This window comes from Convolutriloba macropyga, chromosome 6 (genome assembly GCF_964194025.1).
Source record: "Convolutriloba macropyga chromosome 6, txConMacr16.3, whole genome shotgun sequence".
Lineage (NCBI taxonomy): Eukaryota > Metazoa > Xenacoelomorpha > Acoela > Convolutidae > Convolutriloba > Convolutriloba macropyga.
This window is the reverse complement of record NC_134473.1, coordinates 74986195-75003090: the sequence shown is the minus strand read 5'-3', so window position 1 is coordinate 75003090 and position 16896 is coordinate 74986195. Positions and strand designations below refer to the sequence as shown.

Below are 16896 nucleotides of genomic sequence, written 5' to 3'. Positions count from 1 at the left end.
AGATTTTGGGCAATGATTTGATTGAACATGCAATGATCTTGTAACTTACTTGGGGAAGAATACAATTCCGATGTGACAATCTTCTTGCGAGGAGAATTTCTCTTCCCAACTGGACTTGGGCTCATCTCTTCTTCTAAAATCAATTCTATCCATTAAGTAGTGTACAAGCCCAAGCGAGGCCAGAACTTTTTCAAAATATCAACCGGGCTATGATTCGAACAGTACCCGCAGATTCCTCCAATCAGTCCAACTAACATTCATCTCTTTGTGATATAAATTGGAAAAGCTCAGAAGAACATAGTTGGATGAATCCAGTACGGTCCATTGAAGGATCTCTCCGAGTTAAATTGTTTTTGATTTCTCAAAGCTTTACCTCAGAAAATGTGATAAAAAATTTTCGAATAGTGAGCATAATATAATACAAAATTCCATAGACAGAATAAAAGAAATCTTCAATTGGTTTCGAGAAAATTGAAGTTGTAGTTTTTCTATTTTTGATCTCCTAAATTGTGATAATCAATTTTATACATTGAGTAGCTCAAATGACGGCTAAGGTTACGAGAGTAAATTAAGTTTACACTTTCCTTATTTTTGGTCATTTCACTGCTCACTTCATATTTTACTTTTAAGATTTGTAAACCAGTATTGTTAAAATAAGCCAAGGAGTCTTTGTTGTTCGAAGGAATGAAAAAACCAAGTTGTTCGAACTGACCTGTTTTCACCTCAACGTTAATCTTATTCTTGGCTCCTGGGGGTCTTCCACGTGATCTCTCTTTCTTTTCACTCCCCTGAGAACTTAAGTCATTATCTTCTTCTGCAACCCACGTGGCTGAAGTGTTTGGCTCTTGCTTTATGCTGATTTTCGCTGTCCTTCCTCGACCTCGTTTTGATTTTACAGCGGATTCGGTAGTGTTGTCTTCATTATTTTCAGCAACAGCCTCCTTTAAAGACTGCGCTTGCCTTGATCTGGCCGACCGATTTTTAGTGGGCGATTCAATTAAAATCTTCTGTTGTTCAGTGTCTTTTGGAACTTGTGAACCTCTTTGTTTAGAAGTCTTTGGAAGCAGCATGTCTTTAGAATCTTTCCTTAACCCAGCTTTCTTCCTACCTTTTTTGGAAACAGGGGACACTGTGTCAACATTCGAGGTTTCGGATATTTGATATTGTTCCTTTGTGGAGTCCTCGGCTTCATTTGTCTTCTCAATAGCGTTAACTTCGGAGTATCCAACTGACTGTTTTATATCAGTTTCTAACCCTCGTTTCTCTTCGTTATTTTCATCACAACCAACCATATCATTCAACTCTTTATCAAATTGTTCTGCAGAAGATTGATCACTAGCTTGCGAATTTGACCTAATTAGTTGAGAAACGTCGTCAATTGCTTTTCTTTTTCCCCTTTTCGTAGTTTTTGGATTATTGTCCGAAGTTTGATGTTTTTTAGATTTCGCACTGTCCGCTTTAGATTTCGTGGTTCTACCCGATGATCTTGAACTTCTGCTTTTACTGCTGGAAATATCGCTCGAATTCTCCACCTCTGATATTTTTTCGTCTTCTGTCTTCGAAGCAACTTCAGGCAAGACCAAAGCCCTTCGAACTCCTCGTTTACGCTTTGATTGCATATCTAAATCTTTTCGAAATCCATCTTTCTCAGTTTCGTTCATTTGGGAAGCTAATTCTTTCTTTAGGTTGACAACCGGTTCACTGGCTGAACTATTTTCTACATTGATGTCATTTTCAAATGTGACCTTTTTAGACTCATCTGATTGCTGTTGCCCTACTTTAGTTTTACTTAATTGCACGTCTGTAGGTAGAGGTAGAATGTCAAACTGCTGACTGAGTTGTTGGTCTAAAACACTCGGTTAAATTACTCACGACGGACAGCTGAAAAGTTGACGCACTCATAATTTAACGATTGACAATCGGGAATCGAGAAAAATAATTTTTTGCTAGGAAGAAGCTAAAAAGGAAAATTGGAACCTTTTCTTCCACTGCGGAATAAAATCGCACAAAACAAACTTACGTCAATTTTGTAATAATTTTTTGTAAATTTAAATGTCATTTTGGATGGATTAACTTAGATGGATTAAAAATTGCGTTTCAAACACATAAATTTCAAAAAAGTAGCCAATATTCTATAAAAAAAATTCCCGATTTCAATAGAAAAAGTCGACAGATAAAGATAACTTAGATAATAAATCAAGATACCATCTCCAATTTCATATCGAACAATCCAATTTTTATCTATAAAGCTATTCAAGTAATATAATCTATAGCTTTGTGCTACAAAAAATTTTCCCGAGAAATTTTCTGACCTCTATTGAAATTAAATTATTGAACGAATGAAGCCATTTTTGAGTCCGCCAATTCATCAGAATCGATGAAAAAAAATATCAAGAAAACAAATAAACTTTCCGGTCATGATTGTTAATGACTTTCACTTTTCCCCACTTTCCTTAAATTATCGCCAAATGTCATGCATACGCGTTCATACGAACTGCCTCGAACACTAACACAGTTAAGTTGCTTACACTTCACGGACAACAATTACAGGCTAATTTTTGCAGACAGAGGTCAGAATTAAAAACAAAACAAGCAGATTGCCAGAAGAAAAAACAGCAATTGACTTGCTCGATCTCCATTGGGGCCGAAAAAGGCAAATCAAGGAAGAAAATTAAAATTGTTAAGTCTTTAAAAATAAGCTAAGTTCTCTGAAAAGTCGGAAAATTAGACAATTAGCCAGAGTACAGCTTCAAAATTGACTCATTGAAGATGTCAATTAGCATTGGCTTTAATGAAAACAAAGCCTATTGCTCTGGCATTAAATGCCACAACCTAATCGATGAATATATTTATATTTCACTGCAATAACCTAGACCGTAAATATTATTACACTAACTAAATTTCTTACCTGGAATCTAAAATATTATACAAAAAAAATTAGTCAAAAAAATTTTACAAGTAGCTAGCTATTGGTTTCGTCAGTAGCCAGCCACAGTTTAGTTAGGCTAGATTTAGTTTAATTGATGGGGCGAGGTGAGCGCAGCGGGGTTACACCGCAGTGGTGGGGGCGGGGTGCAACAGGATTGTATTGGGGGAAACTGATGTGGGGCGGTGGGTGATGGTGTGGGATCAATTTATAAGAACCGCCCTTCACACCATAGGTATGTCTCCAAAACAGTTTCTGTGAATCGCATACTTGGCGCCTAGTGAGCTGAGAGGTTCTAAGAGAACTTAATTCACACTGGGTGCTACCTCTTTATCCCGATTCTGAGGACAAAAAGTCAAATGGGTCACGAAAAATCAGCCAAGCGAAAAATTGCATAAAAAGACAATCAGGATTAAAATTTTTGAAACAAACTGCGTTTAAGAGCAAACAACAATGATCTCCTAAAAAGTGATAGTTCGGTCAGTTATGATCAAACAATTCTACCATAATTCAGCGTTAATGAGGATAATAGATGCTGACATCACGCCACATACCCTCAGCTGAAGTGCGGCATCGACAAAAAGAGTTAAGGAAAGAGAGAGAGTGAGAGAGAGAGAGAGTGTGTGTGTGTGAGGGATAAAACGTTAACAAAAGAGAGAAGGAAAGAAACCCCAACCTACAGAGAGAAAGAGAGAGACAGCTAGGAATCATTTCCATGATGGGATTCGACTCTGCAACTTTCAGTTTTCTAGCCTTGTTAGTGAATAAATAAAATAGAAAAAAAATGAATAAAAACAAAATTTAAAAAGTTTCCAGATTTCGCAATAGAAGATGATCAAAAATATTTTTGTCTCGGGCGTTCCGTCAAGTAACCTGTCTGCAATACTTAAAAAGTTTCGTTGGCCAGTAATGATAGTTAAACTTATAAAAGGACATATATTCAAAAACAATTGAAAATTTTAACAAAAAATTGCTTAAAATTCAAAATATTATTATCTTCAAAATCAATTCATTGTCTCAGGAGACTGTCCAGCTTCAATATTTCAAGCCTTAAATAGCTTCACTGGCTCATAAAGCTCCATAAACTTCGAACATAACGATTTTCCGAAAATTTGAAAAAAAAACTAATTTTATCAAAAAAATTGCTTAAATTGGAGTCCTTACAAATTTTGATAGCCATTTCATAAACATTAGAAACTATACAGCATCGCATTATCAAACGTTGGAGAAGGTCCCTGGGCCCCTGGTGCCAAAAAAAATAAAAAACATTAAAAAAAAACAAAAAAATTGCAAATAACTCTAAAAGTAGCCTAAACTCGTGATAAGATCATGAAAAACATTCCATTATATCCAGAAAACATAGAATAACACATTGTCAAGCCATAGAAAAGGTTCCTTGCCTCTTGAGGCTATGGAAGCCTAAGAAACGACAAAAACTTAAAAAACGTGGAAAGTTTTAATAAAAAATTGGTAAATTTGTGATACCAAAAAGTTGAAAACTTTTCCATGGCCACAAAAAATTTTTTCAGTACTTTAATATCAAACACGTAATGAGGTTTTTGGGCTATTAAGGCCAGCAAAAATGAAAAACAAATTCAAGAAACTTGAAAAAAGCAAGTTTTACCCAAAAAATTGTAAAAACTTGTGACATTTAAAAGCTGAAAAACTTCCACGGCCAAGGTAAATTTTGTCAGTAAATTATTATTAAACCCCTTAGGAGGTTTTCTGGTCTCTGGGCCTGGAAAGACTTGTATAACGAAAAATAAATGTCAACAAAATTGAAAAAATTTTACATTGTCAAAAAATGTTAAAATTCGTGATGTTAAAATGTTGAAACCATTCTATTATCACTAGAAACAATGCAGTACCCTAATATCAAACCCTAGAGGAGGATTCTTGACACCTAGGGCTGATAAAAATCAAAAAATGACAAAAATTTTCGGAAACTTGAAAATTGTGAAAATTAGTATAAACTTGCGTGTTTTTAGCGAGCGGTTGTTCGTCAGTAGCTAACCACGGTGGAGGGGGGGGGGGGGGGGTGCACTGGGAGGATGTTCGGGGGTGAACAGCGGGCTGGGGGCAACAGCGCGGGGGTGTGGACCAATAGTGGCGGGGTCTTCAACCTCTAACAACCGCCCTCTACACCATAAGTATAAGTCTCCAAAACAGTTTGAGCTGAAACAGAGCTGAAAGGCTCTAAGAGCACTTAAAGCCCGCTGGGCGCTGCCTCTTTATCCAATTTTTGAGGACAAAATTTCAAATGGGTCAGACGGAAAATCGGTCAAGCTTTCATTTCACTGAAATACCCTAGACCGTACATATTACACTAAATAAATTTCTTACCCGAAATCGAAAATTAATTTATTTAAACGATTTTTAAATTTGGGCCAACAAATTTATATAAGCATTTTTATACGGAGGCTCCAAAGGACGTCATTAGAGGTTATTATATACCACTATAACCGCTAATAAAAATTGAAAATGACACCCACTCTAGCGCACTTTTAATTTAATTTTTTAGCAGTTACCTGCCTCAAATTGAGTTCAGCTACTGACTCTGGTGAATGAGAGAATTTTAGATCTCACAAAACTTAAAAAATCAAGGGAAAAAAAGTCAAATCAGACAAGAGAAAATTTTCCATAAAAAGACATTAATTAAAAACATAGCCGTAAAATAGCCGCCATTGACTCGCTTGACGCATATTCGGATTGATGCTTAATTTAGCTTTAAAAGTGATCATTTTATCATAGCAATCGCTTTAATCAACTTTGATAACTTAATGCATTATGACTAAATGACTGCACTTTGTTTATCCCGTTACTCTTTACAATTTCGACTTTGACCGTATTCACTACATTACTTAATTCAAAACGTGAAAGAATTTAAAATCCATTCAGTCAAAACAGCGAGTGAAGTAAGTCAGAAGTCAAGCGTGAAAATCCTGACCTATGTAAAATGAAAAAATTGATCAAAAGGTAAAGCGAATTAAAGAAACATAGCAGGAGAAGTCCTGACGTACAATTCAAAGAATTTTCATTGACTAAACAAAAAACTAGACATAGAACGGACTAGGAGTGAAATGGGAAAACCATTTCTAAAAAAAATCAGATAAAAAAAGAATATCAATGTCAGAATGCCGCATGTGAAAAAAACCACTTCCGAGAAAGCCCATTTTTGTTCAAACACCGTATTCTCACTCTAATTTAAAATTAGAGCGAAAAAATTTCACGCCGCAAAACCATTCGCTTTTTCACTCCACTTCCTGTTTCGGCGTGACCAAAATTACTACTCCAATTTGAATTCAAAAAACATAACCGACAAAACGGCGGAGGAATGGCTCTCCAACGACTAGTGGGAGCCATAATCCATTGCAGCCTGCTTCAGTCGGGCGGCGGGGATGGAGGGAGGTGGAGCCTAATTGGTACTAAGAAGTTCAATAGTAAGCTTCAAATAACCACATTAGAGGTTAACATATACCACTATTAAGATTTAAAGTAAAAATGGCACCAGTTTCGGCGCACTTTTCATCTGACTTTTAGTATTAAATTGCCGCCAATTGAGTTCAGCTGCTTGAAATTGTGATTGAGAGAGAATTTTAGATCACGCGAAACGCAAAAAGTCAAGGGCGTAAAAGTCACTCCAAAAGTCAAAATTGTCAAGCAAAAATTTTGCATAATAAAAGACACACGTTTACAATAATTGCTATGAACTTCGTTCACGAGCAATTAATCATGAAAATGTGTGAAGAGATCTTAAAAAAAGACAGCGCCCCAATACAATTAAAAGTCATTGAATTGTAAAAAAAGTAGAGCACGTAAATGATAGCCGTTGAGAGCCTGACGCCGGCTACTAATATTATAATCAAAATTTTTCATCTGATTTGCCTGTTTTAATCCCATTGGGAATAAAGTGAGTCAATTACGGCTCTTTTGCTGGCGATCCTCCTAATCTGCTCCTAATTCTGACGTACACAGTCAGTTTAGACTTGTTTGCATGACATTTTGCAATGATTAAAAGGAAGAATTAGTGAAACTTCGAAAAAAAGCTATTAAATCACTGCTTCTGCGTTTGATTTTTAATGTAGGACCTCATTTGCAGTCATCACTAGAAAGTTTTATAGAATTTCGCGAAACTTTGTTTGAACAGACTTGATTGCCGATGAATTGCTTTCAAACGCCTGGCAAGCCCCACAAAAATGCCACTCGTACCATGAAATTGCGCTCTGTATACAGAATTTCACAGCGGCTTAATGCTCTCTGGTTTTAAAAGTTCATCGGGTTTTTTAGAGGAGAAAAATTTAGGAATTAACTAAAAACTTCTTTTGAGAGCAACTAACGATCAACAGGTGTAATGATTCGGAGAAAAATTTTAAAAACCAACGGGCAAAATGGACTGAAGAAAAAAGTTAATTGGCCAAGAAAATCTCAAAATGGCTCACCAAAAATTAGCAATAATAAATCTAGCAATGAAACCAAATCCATATCTCCAATCGACTTACATCGGGCGAATTGCTCTCAAACGACCCGCGAGCGGTTGGCTTCGTCAGTAGCTAGCCATGGTATTGTGAGGCTAGCTTTAGCTTAATTGACGGGGCGTGAGGAGAGCGCAGCGCGGTGGGTGTACTGGGGGGCTGATGGCAACAGCGGGGGGGGGGGGGGGGGCAACGGTGGGAGGGCGGTTCTGGCTTCACGGGCTTTTACGGCCTGAACGGTGGGTTGGAGATGGAGGGTGAGGTGAGAGGCGGCTGATGTTGTAGGGGGTTAACCTTGAAGAACCGCCCTTCACACCATAAGTGTAAGTCTCCAAAACAGTTTCGAACACATAAGTATAGGTCTCCAAAACAGTTGTGAATCGCATAATTGGAGACTAGTGAGCTGAGAGTCTCTAAGAGCACTTAATACCCACTGCACGCTACCTGTTTATCCCGTTTTTGAGGACGAAAAGTCAAATGGGTCAGACCAAATATCGGTCAAGCGAAAAATCGCATTAAAAAGACCGACAGGACTAATATAATTGCTTCACACTTCACTCGAGAGCAGTTAAAAAACCAACGAGCAAAATGGACTGAAGAAAAAAGTTAATTAGCCAACAAATCTCAAAAATGCTCACCAAAAATTAGCAAACATAGCCGGCAGATTGCTGGAATAGCTGCGAAAGAATAGACGTGGGTGCCATATAATAGAGATAGAAACAGAAACATATCTAAATTGAGCGATAAATTAATAAAGCTAGTTAAAATTCCTTCCGCAGAAGCTTCTCATAAGGGACCTTTACTGCACACGAGTTCCTTTGACCTTAAACAAATTCAAATTAAACTTAAGTTTTAAAGTGCAAAAATCATTTTATTGAGTGAGGTAAGTCACGTATGATCAAAATCTAATCACGCAAATAACCTAAAAACTGTTGCTAAAGCGAGTGAGAAATGACGTCACGCGCGCAAATGCCGTTAGTGAGAGGAAGAAGTCATTCAGCAAATTTGACTTTCAGCTTTGCTGTGTGAACAAATGTAAAACGAAAAAAGCGTCAGACGACGAAACAAAAAAATAGCAGGACAAGTCCTGACGTACAATTCAAAGAGTTTTCATTGACTAAACAGAAAAACTAGACCTAGAATGGAATGAGTGAATTGAGAAAACCGTTTTTAAAAAAGTCAGAAAATAAGAAAAAAAAGAAAATCAATGTCAAAATGCCGCATGTGAACAAAAAAAACCACAAGCGAGAAATGAAAATTTAATTCAAACAAAAAACTGGGACTAGAATGAGCTGTGAATACAGTAGAAAAACCATTTGGAAAAAAAATCCGATCCAAAAAAACGAAAAAACAGTAAAAATCAAAGTCAAATTGCCGCATGTGAACAAAAAACCACTAGCGAGAAAGCGAATTTTTGTTCAAACACCGTTTTCTCACTCTACTTTAAATTCGGAGCGAAAAAAATTCACGCCGCAAAACCACTCGCTTTTTCGCTGCACTTCCTGTTTCGGCGTGACCAAAATCACTACTCCAATTTGACTTCAAAAATCATGAAAATGTAGTAACAGATCTTAAAAAAAACATAGCCGGAAGAATTCCGGAAACGACTCGAAGGAGAAAATTGCCCATCCTTATGACTAAACAACTGACAAATATTGTGGCCCCTGAACCTCCACAAATGCCATATAAAAACTAAGAAAGAATAGAAACGGCATTCAAAAACAAATTGAACAAAAACTATAAGAACTATAGAAGTTTTTTTTAACTTGAGTTTTTTAATAGTACAAGGAAACATAAAGCCCAGTAAAATTCCTTTCCAATTAGGGCAATGGAAAGCTCGAAAAACAATGGGCAAGTCATTATAGGCTAAGAAACTTGTCTAAGATTAAGAAAAAAGAAAAACTGCAAAAAAAATAAGAAAAATGATTTAAAATTTCTCAATTTTTCTGTCATTTTTCCTATGAAAAAAATGTTTTATACCTCCAAAACTTTAATCAATTGGTATCTGAAAATTCCCTAAGTAACAAGTTTCTATTCAAATCCCACTTAAAGCAGTAAAACAAAAAACAGGCAAAAAATCATTAAATTTCGTCTAAAAATCAGCAAAACTGATCAAATACACCCAAATTAGCATTAAACTCAGAACTAACAACTTGAAACCTTCAATTCCTATCAAAACAAGCCTAAAACTAATATAATATCATAACCAAACCTCATAACCATCAAAAGTTGCAAAAAAAACTGCTTTTAAAAGCCGCACGTGAACAAAAAATTTCGCTCGCTTAGAGAAAATTTTTTCACACATCAATTTCTCGCTTTCTCAAAAACAGCGGTATGAACAAAAACCACTCTCTTTTCGCTCCGCTCTTAACTTTTGTTCAGCCCCAAAATCACTCCAAATTTTTTCACGCGTTTCATTTCCCGCTTCAAAAATCACTGCAATAAAATTGATTAAAAAAAGGACTTCTCCAATACTCCTCTTCGAGTCGTAAAAAAGACAGAGCCCCAATACAATTCAAATTCTTTGAATTGTAAAAAACCAAGAGCACCGCAATATAGCTTCGCTCAGCTTACAGCTTCGCAGCTATAATAAAAAAAACCTAGCAATGAAACCAAATACAAATCTCCAACCAGATGATTTTTTTCAAGTGCTTAAAATCATACTTTAGCTTTCAAAACCATCAATTTTAGAGAAGTTGTAACATACATTAGATATTGTTTTTGAAATCGGTCATTGGTTCTACCGTCGCAGATGCTTAGAAAAACAACCATGCCAAAAACTTGAGTGATTGTGAGATAGATATGTAAGATTTTTTTTGAAATCATACTTGATTCCTCTGATTTCTTTGTGGCTCTTCCTCGTCCTCTGGGCTTCTTGGCAGCTTTACTCGATGCTGTAGATTGCACACTGCTCTCCTCGTCGACACCACTTCTCTTCGATATAGACTCAATTGCACTTATTTCCAATTGCACATCTTTCATTCCATTCACCGAATCAAAATTATCGTCGTCAAATGTTGCTGCAATCTCTTCAACTATCTCTTCAGTCTGAAACAGACACTCAGTTAAAACCAAGCACTTGAATTAGAGCTAAATTATACGAGATTTTAAACACTTTTATACACAAATAAATTTTTGCTGGCATACTTGACCGAGCGTAATGGATGTGTGGGTGTATTTGAGAGAGTACGCCAGAATGGGAAGGGGATCTAATAGGAACCGCAAAATCTGCTTCAAGGAGGCGAATGACGTTAACCTTAATGGCCTAAAAAGTCAACAAAAATGTATTTGAAAAACAAAACATTTGTTAACCTTGGCCATTCGTTTGTCCATCTTCTGCTTCTTCGCATTCTCGTTACGCCTCTTCACTGAAACGATTGTAAAGTAATTTTCAAAATCAACTTCCGAGAATTAAAAAACGATTTATTAGATTCGTAAGTAAAAAATAATTGCGATGATCCCTAAAGTGCCACCTTGCTTCGTCCCGCCAAAAAGTTTTGTCAGCCGACCTGACAAAAATTTATTTTCCGATAAAAAATATCCTCAAACGGAAGGGAGCATGATGAGCAGCATAGTCACAATACAATGGGGGAGGGGGTACAGTGGTCACAAAATCCCTTTCTAAAATAACATGAAAATGACAGTTTCCAACGTACGCCTGTGTTTCATGGGTGTGTTGATTGAAGTGATGGTCTTATTGGCCAGTTCCCTCTGACTTGAAGTGACAATTGAGCTGCCATTGACTGTGTCGTCATCATCATCAGAGAACCCCAAATCCTCCAACGAAGTACGTCTCTGATTCACTCGCTTCTTGCTTGCAGGAGATTGCGCGACTTCCTACTTAAATTAATCAATCGAAAACAGGCTGATAAAAACAAACTCATGCAACCAAATGCATCGTATTATTACGATGTGATCAAAACAAAAGCTAACTCCATCACTAAGAGTTTATTAATAAGCCATCGCATTGATTAACAAACCGATCAGACTTAATATATTGTTGAACTCATTTTAGTACAATTAGCAACTTAACCGATCGAGGCTGTTTGTGGTCAAATTTGATCGATTGATATTGGAGGGTTTTCCAATTTCACATTTCTCCTGATGTTATAAAGTTCCAACGATTTAGCTAATTCTGCGCTAATAAGGCCAACTTTAAGCTGCATTGGCGCCATATCAACTTTTAATAAATTCATTATTCTCGCAAGAGATAACTGTCAGACTCTACTTGTATTAATGACACAAGCTAATGGGAGGAGGGTTATAGTGTACCATTTATTTTCACAGAATCAGGGTTTGAAAAAAAATTGGGAGGGGGGCAACAGTGTAGATCGGACGTTTATCAAGAATATCAAACGGATTTTCGGTGTTGCAATCCTGAAGTTCAGTTCAATGTAAACATGCTTTATTCATCAAGTTCACGCACCGACGTCAGACTCCTCGGCAGAACTGCAGAAACTCTACAGTGAATTTACTTGAAGAGGCAACCGCACTGAGAAAAACTGACCGACTACAGTTTATTGAGGACGACTTCAATGCAAAGCCTGGCGCGGAGGTTGGTGCCGTGAATCAATTTTGGCGCTCTTTTAGTATAAATATTGACGTAAAAACTAATTACGTCCAGCTTAAAACAGTGAACTAGAGTTAGCCTACATTTGCCTAATAGTGACCTATATTAGCCTAGTGTTACTTGTTTCCACACACGTTTACAACTCTAATCTTAAAACATGGGTCGTGTGAGAGCCCGACAAAATTGAGTATCTATACTCCATTTTACGGACATTGACCACGTAATGTACAATTTAGATCACGCAAAGCTCAAAAACTAAAGGACGTAAAAAAGCCAACCAAAGTGTGAAAAAGCCAAACTAACAACATATAAGATTACAATAACTAGCAGATCCGTAAAAGCGCTTATCCGAATGTATCAAAGTTTAAAAACAATGCCTCAATTAATGAGAACACACCTCAAAACTAAATAATAGCCAGAATGAAAACTGATGTACGTTTCTCAAAACAAACAAACAAAAATCAACGAGGGAATCCCACTCGAGGGACAGGCGTGGTATTGATTTCCTGCAACCTTACTCAGCCGGAGGTACTTTTAGCTTCGACTACTAAACACACGCTTCGAGAGTCCACTTGGACATAAAAAAAATGTGGTCCCTTTTTAGAGGTCACCCGTTTTATCTATAGGATATAATTCCCTTCACACACAAATATACACATAGACGGTTACGAAACATGCTACCCAGAACACTAAAACCCGGGGCAAAGCACTCCTAAGAGGGCTTTGCCCCGGTTTCGACTCTCGCTCATCTATTTTCTTGCCTGAACACCTTTTAGGTCTTCGAAAAATTTCGACCTGTCCCGTCAAACATGCAGCTGAATTCGGACTTCAAAAACGCGCTTCGAGAGACCCCTTAAACATGAGAAATGTGTTTCCTTTTCATGGCTCACGCGTTTGATATATAGGATTATCTCATCCTCATCATACTCCACTCGACCCACGAACATACACAAAGACACTTGAAAAACATATTATGTAGAACACTAAAACTTTACTGTGGGAGAGAAGACTTTCCAGACCACATAGCCCCGTGGTAACTGGTCATGACTAACTGCACCTTGGCCCTGGTTCGATTCGCACCCATCTGATTTTTTTTTGCTTTTGAACCTCTTAGGCCATTGACCTCTCTAGACGTGTCTCGTTAACCATGTTGCTCAGTTAGACTAAGATGTGCGCATAGAGTCTTCTTAAAAATGCCAGAATTTCCCCATTTGGAGCTCAAGCATGTGAAATACAGCAGGATTACCTTGAATTTATCATTATCCCCTTCGTTCAAAAACATACACAGACACTTACAACATATATTACCCAGAAAACTAAACCTTCACTCTGGGCGCGCATTTTTTCCTGACCACACAGCTCCGCGGCAACTGCTCCTCACAAACAGTACTTTGGCCCGGGTAGTATCCCTACCCATCCACTTTTTATTTTTATTTTACTTTTTTTGAGCCTTAGAGGTAATATACACCATACGTGTCTCGTAAACCACGCTGACCAATTCAGCTCTTAAACATGCACCTCGAGAGGCACTTTAATTATGCTAAAAATCTGCCACTTTTGGAGCTCACGCGTTTAAAATAGAGGATTGTTTCCAAATTCATTCGAGAGCATTTTGTGTCTATCAAATAATTGTTCTTGATAAAATTGCATCTAAAATTAGCGAATGCTTTTATTATAGTCAATCATGTCATCGGTACGGTGGGAAATTTATAATTTTCAAAATGTAATTAAAGACTTCAACCGGACAGTATGGTTCTGGTGGCAATTGCAAACTTCTCAAAATCGGCAAGATTTCAATATCAGGCTGATTTTTTTTTATAACAGCGTTCTGGCTTTCTCTGTTTTGCTAGCAGAGAATCACGAATCAATTCATCGCACGTCTTTAGCTGAATATTGGACTAGTAACCCATATTTCCGTTTTTGTTCTAAAAATCTCTTGTTGTAAATATATATAAATTCAAACAATTAAAAATTGCGGTTGCATTTTGCCTTTCACTATAATAGACTGGCTATAATAAACTATTTCGCCTGCTGCCTTTGCAGAAAAAAACCAGTACCATGCATAAAAAATCCATATAGCCTCAGTGTTTGAAACATTCTTTTCTGCCAAGAACTATTGTGGATACATTCTGTTCTACTCAGAACGCGAACTTAAGCCAGCCGTCATATTTCCAATATATCAAAGCCTGTCAATTATAAATCCTGCACAATCTTCTAACTTATAAATAACATAGCCAGCAGGTTACCGAAACAGCTGCGAAAGAGAGTTAAGTGTTGTACAATTCAGATAGCAAAATGTTTTTAAAAACCAAAGATTTCGAATAGAATCTTTATTCCAATTCACTCACTAAGCCTTATAGCTTCACCAACCTTCAATTGTTCTCTATGAAACTTGAAAGGATTTTTAGGGTAATAAAAAGAAATTATGAAGTAATTTAGAGATGTCATTTATAACAAAAAATGAGCACAAACAGCAGACTGCCGGAAAATAGCTGCCACTGATTCCCATAACACCAGAAAACTAAACTTTCACTCTGCGCGCGCAAACTTTCCAGACAACATAGCCCCGCGGTAACTGCTCCTGACCAACAGTACTTTGGCCCGGGTTGAATTACCACCCATCTATTTTTTTTTACTTTTTTGCTTTTGAACCTCTGAGGTAATATAAAACTCGTCTCAGGTAATATATTACCTCAGACCTTGTACAGGAAAAATATTCGTGTCTCGTAAACCATGCTGCTCAATTCGACTCAAACAAGTAGTTCGAGACTTCTTAGAAATGCCAGGATTTCCCCCTTTTGGAGCTCACGCGTGGGAAATACAGAAGGATTACCTTGATTTTATCATTATCCCCTTCGCCCAAAAACATACACATAGACACTTACAACATACATTACTCAGAAAACTAAACTTTCACTCTGAGCGCGCATATTTTTCTGCCCAAATAGCTCCGCGGGAACTGCTCTTCACCAACAGTACTTTGGCCCGGGCTGGATCCCCGCCCATCTACTTTTTTTGAAACTTGGAGTAAAATACACCAAAAGTTTGTCGTAAACTACGCTGACCAAGGCAGCTCTTACACATGTCCTTCGAGAGGCACTTTAATTATGCTAAAAATTTGCCAGTTTTTGAGCTCACGCGTTTTCTATATAGGATTGCTTCCAAATTCGTTCGAGAGCATTTTGTGTCTATCAGATAATTGTTAATAAAATTGCATCTAAAATTAGCGAATGCTTTCATTATAGTCAATCATGTCATGCGGTACGGTGGGATATTTATTATTTTCAGAATTTAGTTTAAGACTTCAACCGGACGCTACAGTTCTGGTGGCAATTGCAAACTTCTCAAAACAGGCAAGAATATAAGGCTGAACTTTTTTTTATTAACGGCGTTCTGGCTGTCACTGTTTAGTTAGCAGAGAATCACTTATCTTCTCAACGCAGGTTTTTAGCTGAATATTGGACTAGTAATCCATAGTCTCATTTTTGTTCTAAGAATCTCTTGTTGATGTAAATATATACATAAATTCAAACAAGTAAAAATTGCGGTTGCATTTTGCCTTTCATTATAAGACTGGCTATAATAAACTGCGTCTCCTGCTGTCATCGCAAAAACAACCAGTACCATGCATATAAAATTGATATAGTCTGGGTTTTGAAACATTCTACTCTGCCTAGAACTATTGTGATACATTCTGTTCTACTGAGAACGCGAACTTGAGCTAGCCGTCATATTTCCAATATATCAAAGCCTTACAAAAACAAAATCCTGCAATCTTTCAACTTATACATAACATAGCCAGCAGGTTACCGAAACAGCTGCGAAAGAGATTTAAGTGTTGTACAATTTAGATAGCAAAACTTCTAAAGATAGCAAAAAAACAAAGATTTTGAATGGAATCTTCATTCCAATTCACTCACAAAGCCTTTTAATTTCACCAACTTTCAATTGCTCTCCATTAAATTTGAAAAGATTATTAGGGTAATAAAAAATAAACTACGAAGTAATTTAGAGATGTCATTTATAACAAAAAATGAGCACATACCGCAGATTTCCTGGAAATAGCTGCCACTGATTCCCATAACACCAGAAAACGAAACCTTCACTCTGCGCGCGCATATTTTCCAGACAACATAGCTCCGCGGTAACTGCTCCTGACCAACAGTACTTTGGCCCGGGTTTAATTACCACCCATCTATTTACTTTTTTGCTTTTGAACCTCTGAGGTATTATAATACTCGTCTCAGGTAATATATTACCTCAGACCTCGTACAGGTAATATATACGTGTCCCGTAAACCATGCTGATCAATGGAGCACTTAAACATGCACTTCGAGAGGCACCTTAATTATGCTGAAAATTTGCCCCTTTTCGAGCACAAGCGTTTAATTTATAGGATTGTTTCTAAATTCGTTCGAGAGCATTTTGTGTCTATCAAAAAATTGTTTTAAAAAAATTGTATCGAATATTAGCGTATGCTTTTATATAGTTAATCATGTCAAGCGGTACGGTGGGATATTTATCAGTTTCAAAACTTACTTTAAGAATTCAAACGGCGCTATGGTTCTGGTGGCAATTACAAACTTCTCAAAACTGGCAAAAGATTTCAATATCAGGCTGAATTGTTTTTAACGGCGTTCTGGCTGTCATTATTTAGCTAGCAGAGAAACACGAATCGTCTCACCGCACGTCTTAAGCTGAATATTGGACTATAACCCATGATCTGATTAATGTTCTAAGAATTATTTGGGGATATAAATATACAAAAATTCAAACAAGTAAAAATTGCGGTTGCAGTTTGCCTTACATTATAATAGACTGGCTATAATAAACCGTTTCTCCTGCTGTCTTTGCAGAAAAAAAACCAGTACTATGCATACAATTTTGATATAGCCTGAGTGTTTGTAACATTCCATTCTGCCTAGAAC

The 16896-nt window shown here is 37.0% G+C and overlaps 2 protein-coding genes across 3 annotated transcripts in view; one reads left to right on the top strand and one right to left on the bottom strand.

Moving 5' to 3' along the window:
• The window catches only part of LOC142340620 (large ribosomal subunit protein bL17m-like), a 435605-nt gene that overhangs the window by 116637 nt on the left and 302072 nt on the right, over window positions 1–16896 (top strand). The window lies entirely within an intron of this gene.
• Window positions 1–16896, bottom strand: part of LOC142340619 (uncharacterized) — a 40237-nt gene that overhangs the window by 4143 nt on the left and 19198 nt on the right. The window contains exons 7-11 of the mRNA XM_075391309.1: window positions 11055–11235; window positions 10711–10766; window positions 10227–10446; window positions 713–1846; window positions 50–133 (exon numbers count right to left, since the gene is read on the bottom strand). Of these exons, the coding sequence (XP_075247424.1) occupies window positions 50–133; window positions 713–1846; window positions 10227–10446; window positions 10711–10766; window positions 11055–11235 (1675 nt within the window). The remainder of the gene's footprint in view (window positions 1–49; window positions 134–712; window positions 1847–10226; window positions 10447–10710; window positions 10767–11054; window positions 11236–16896) is intronic.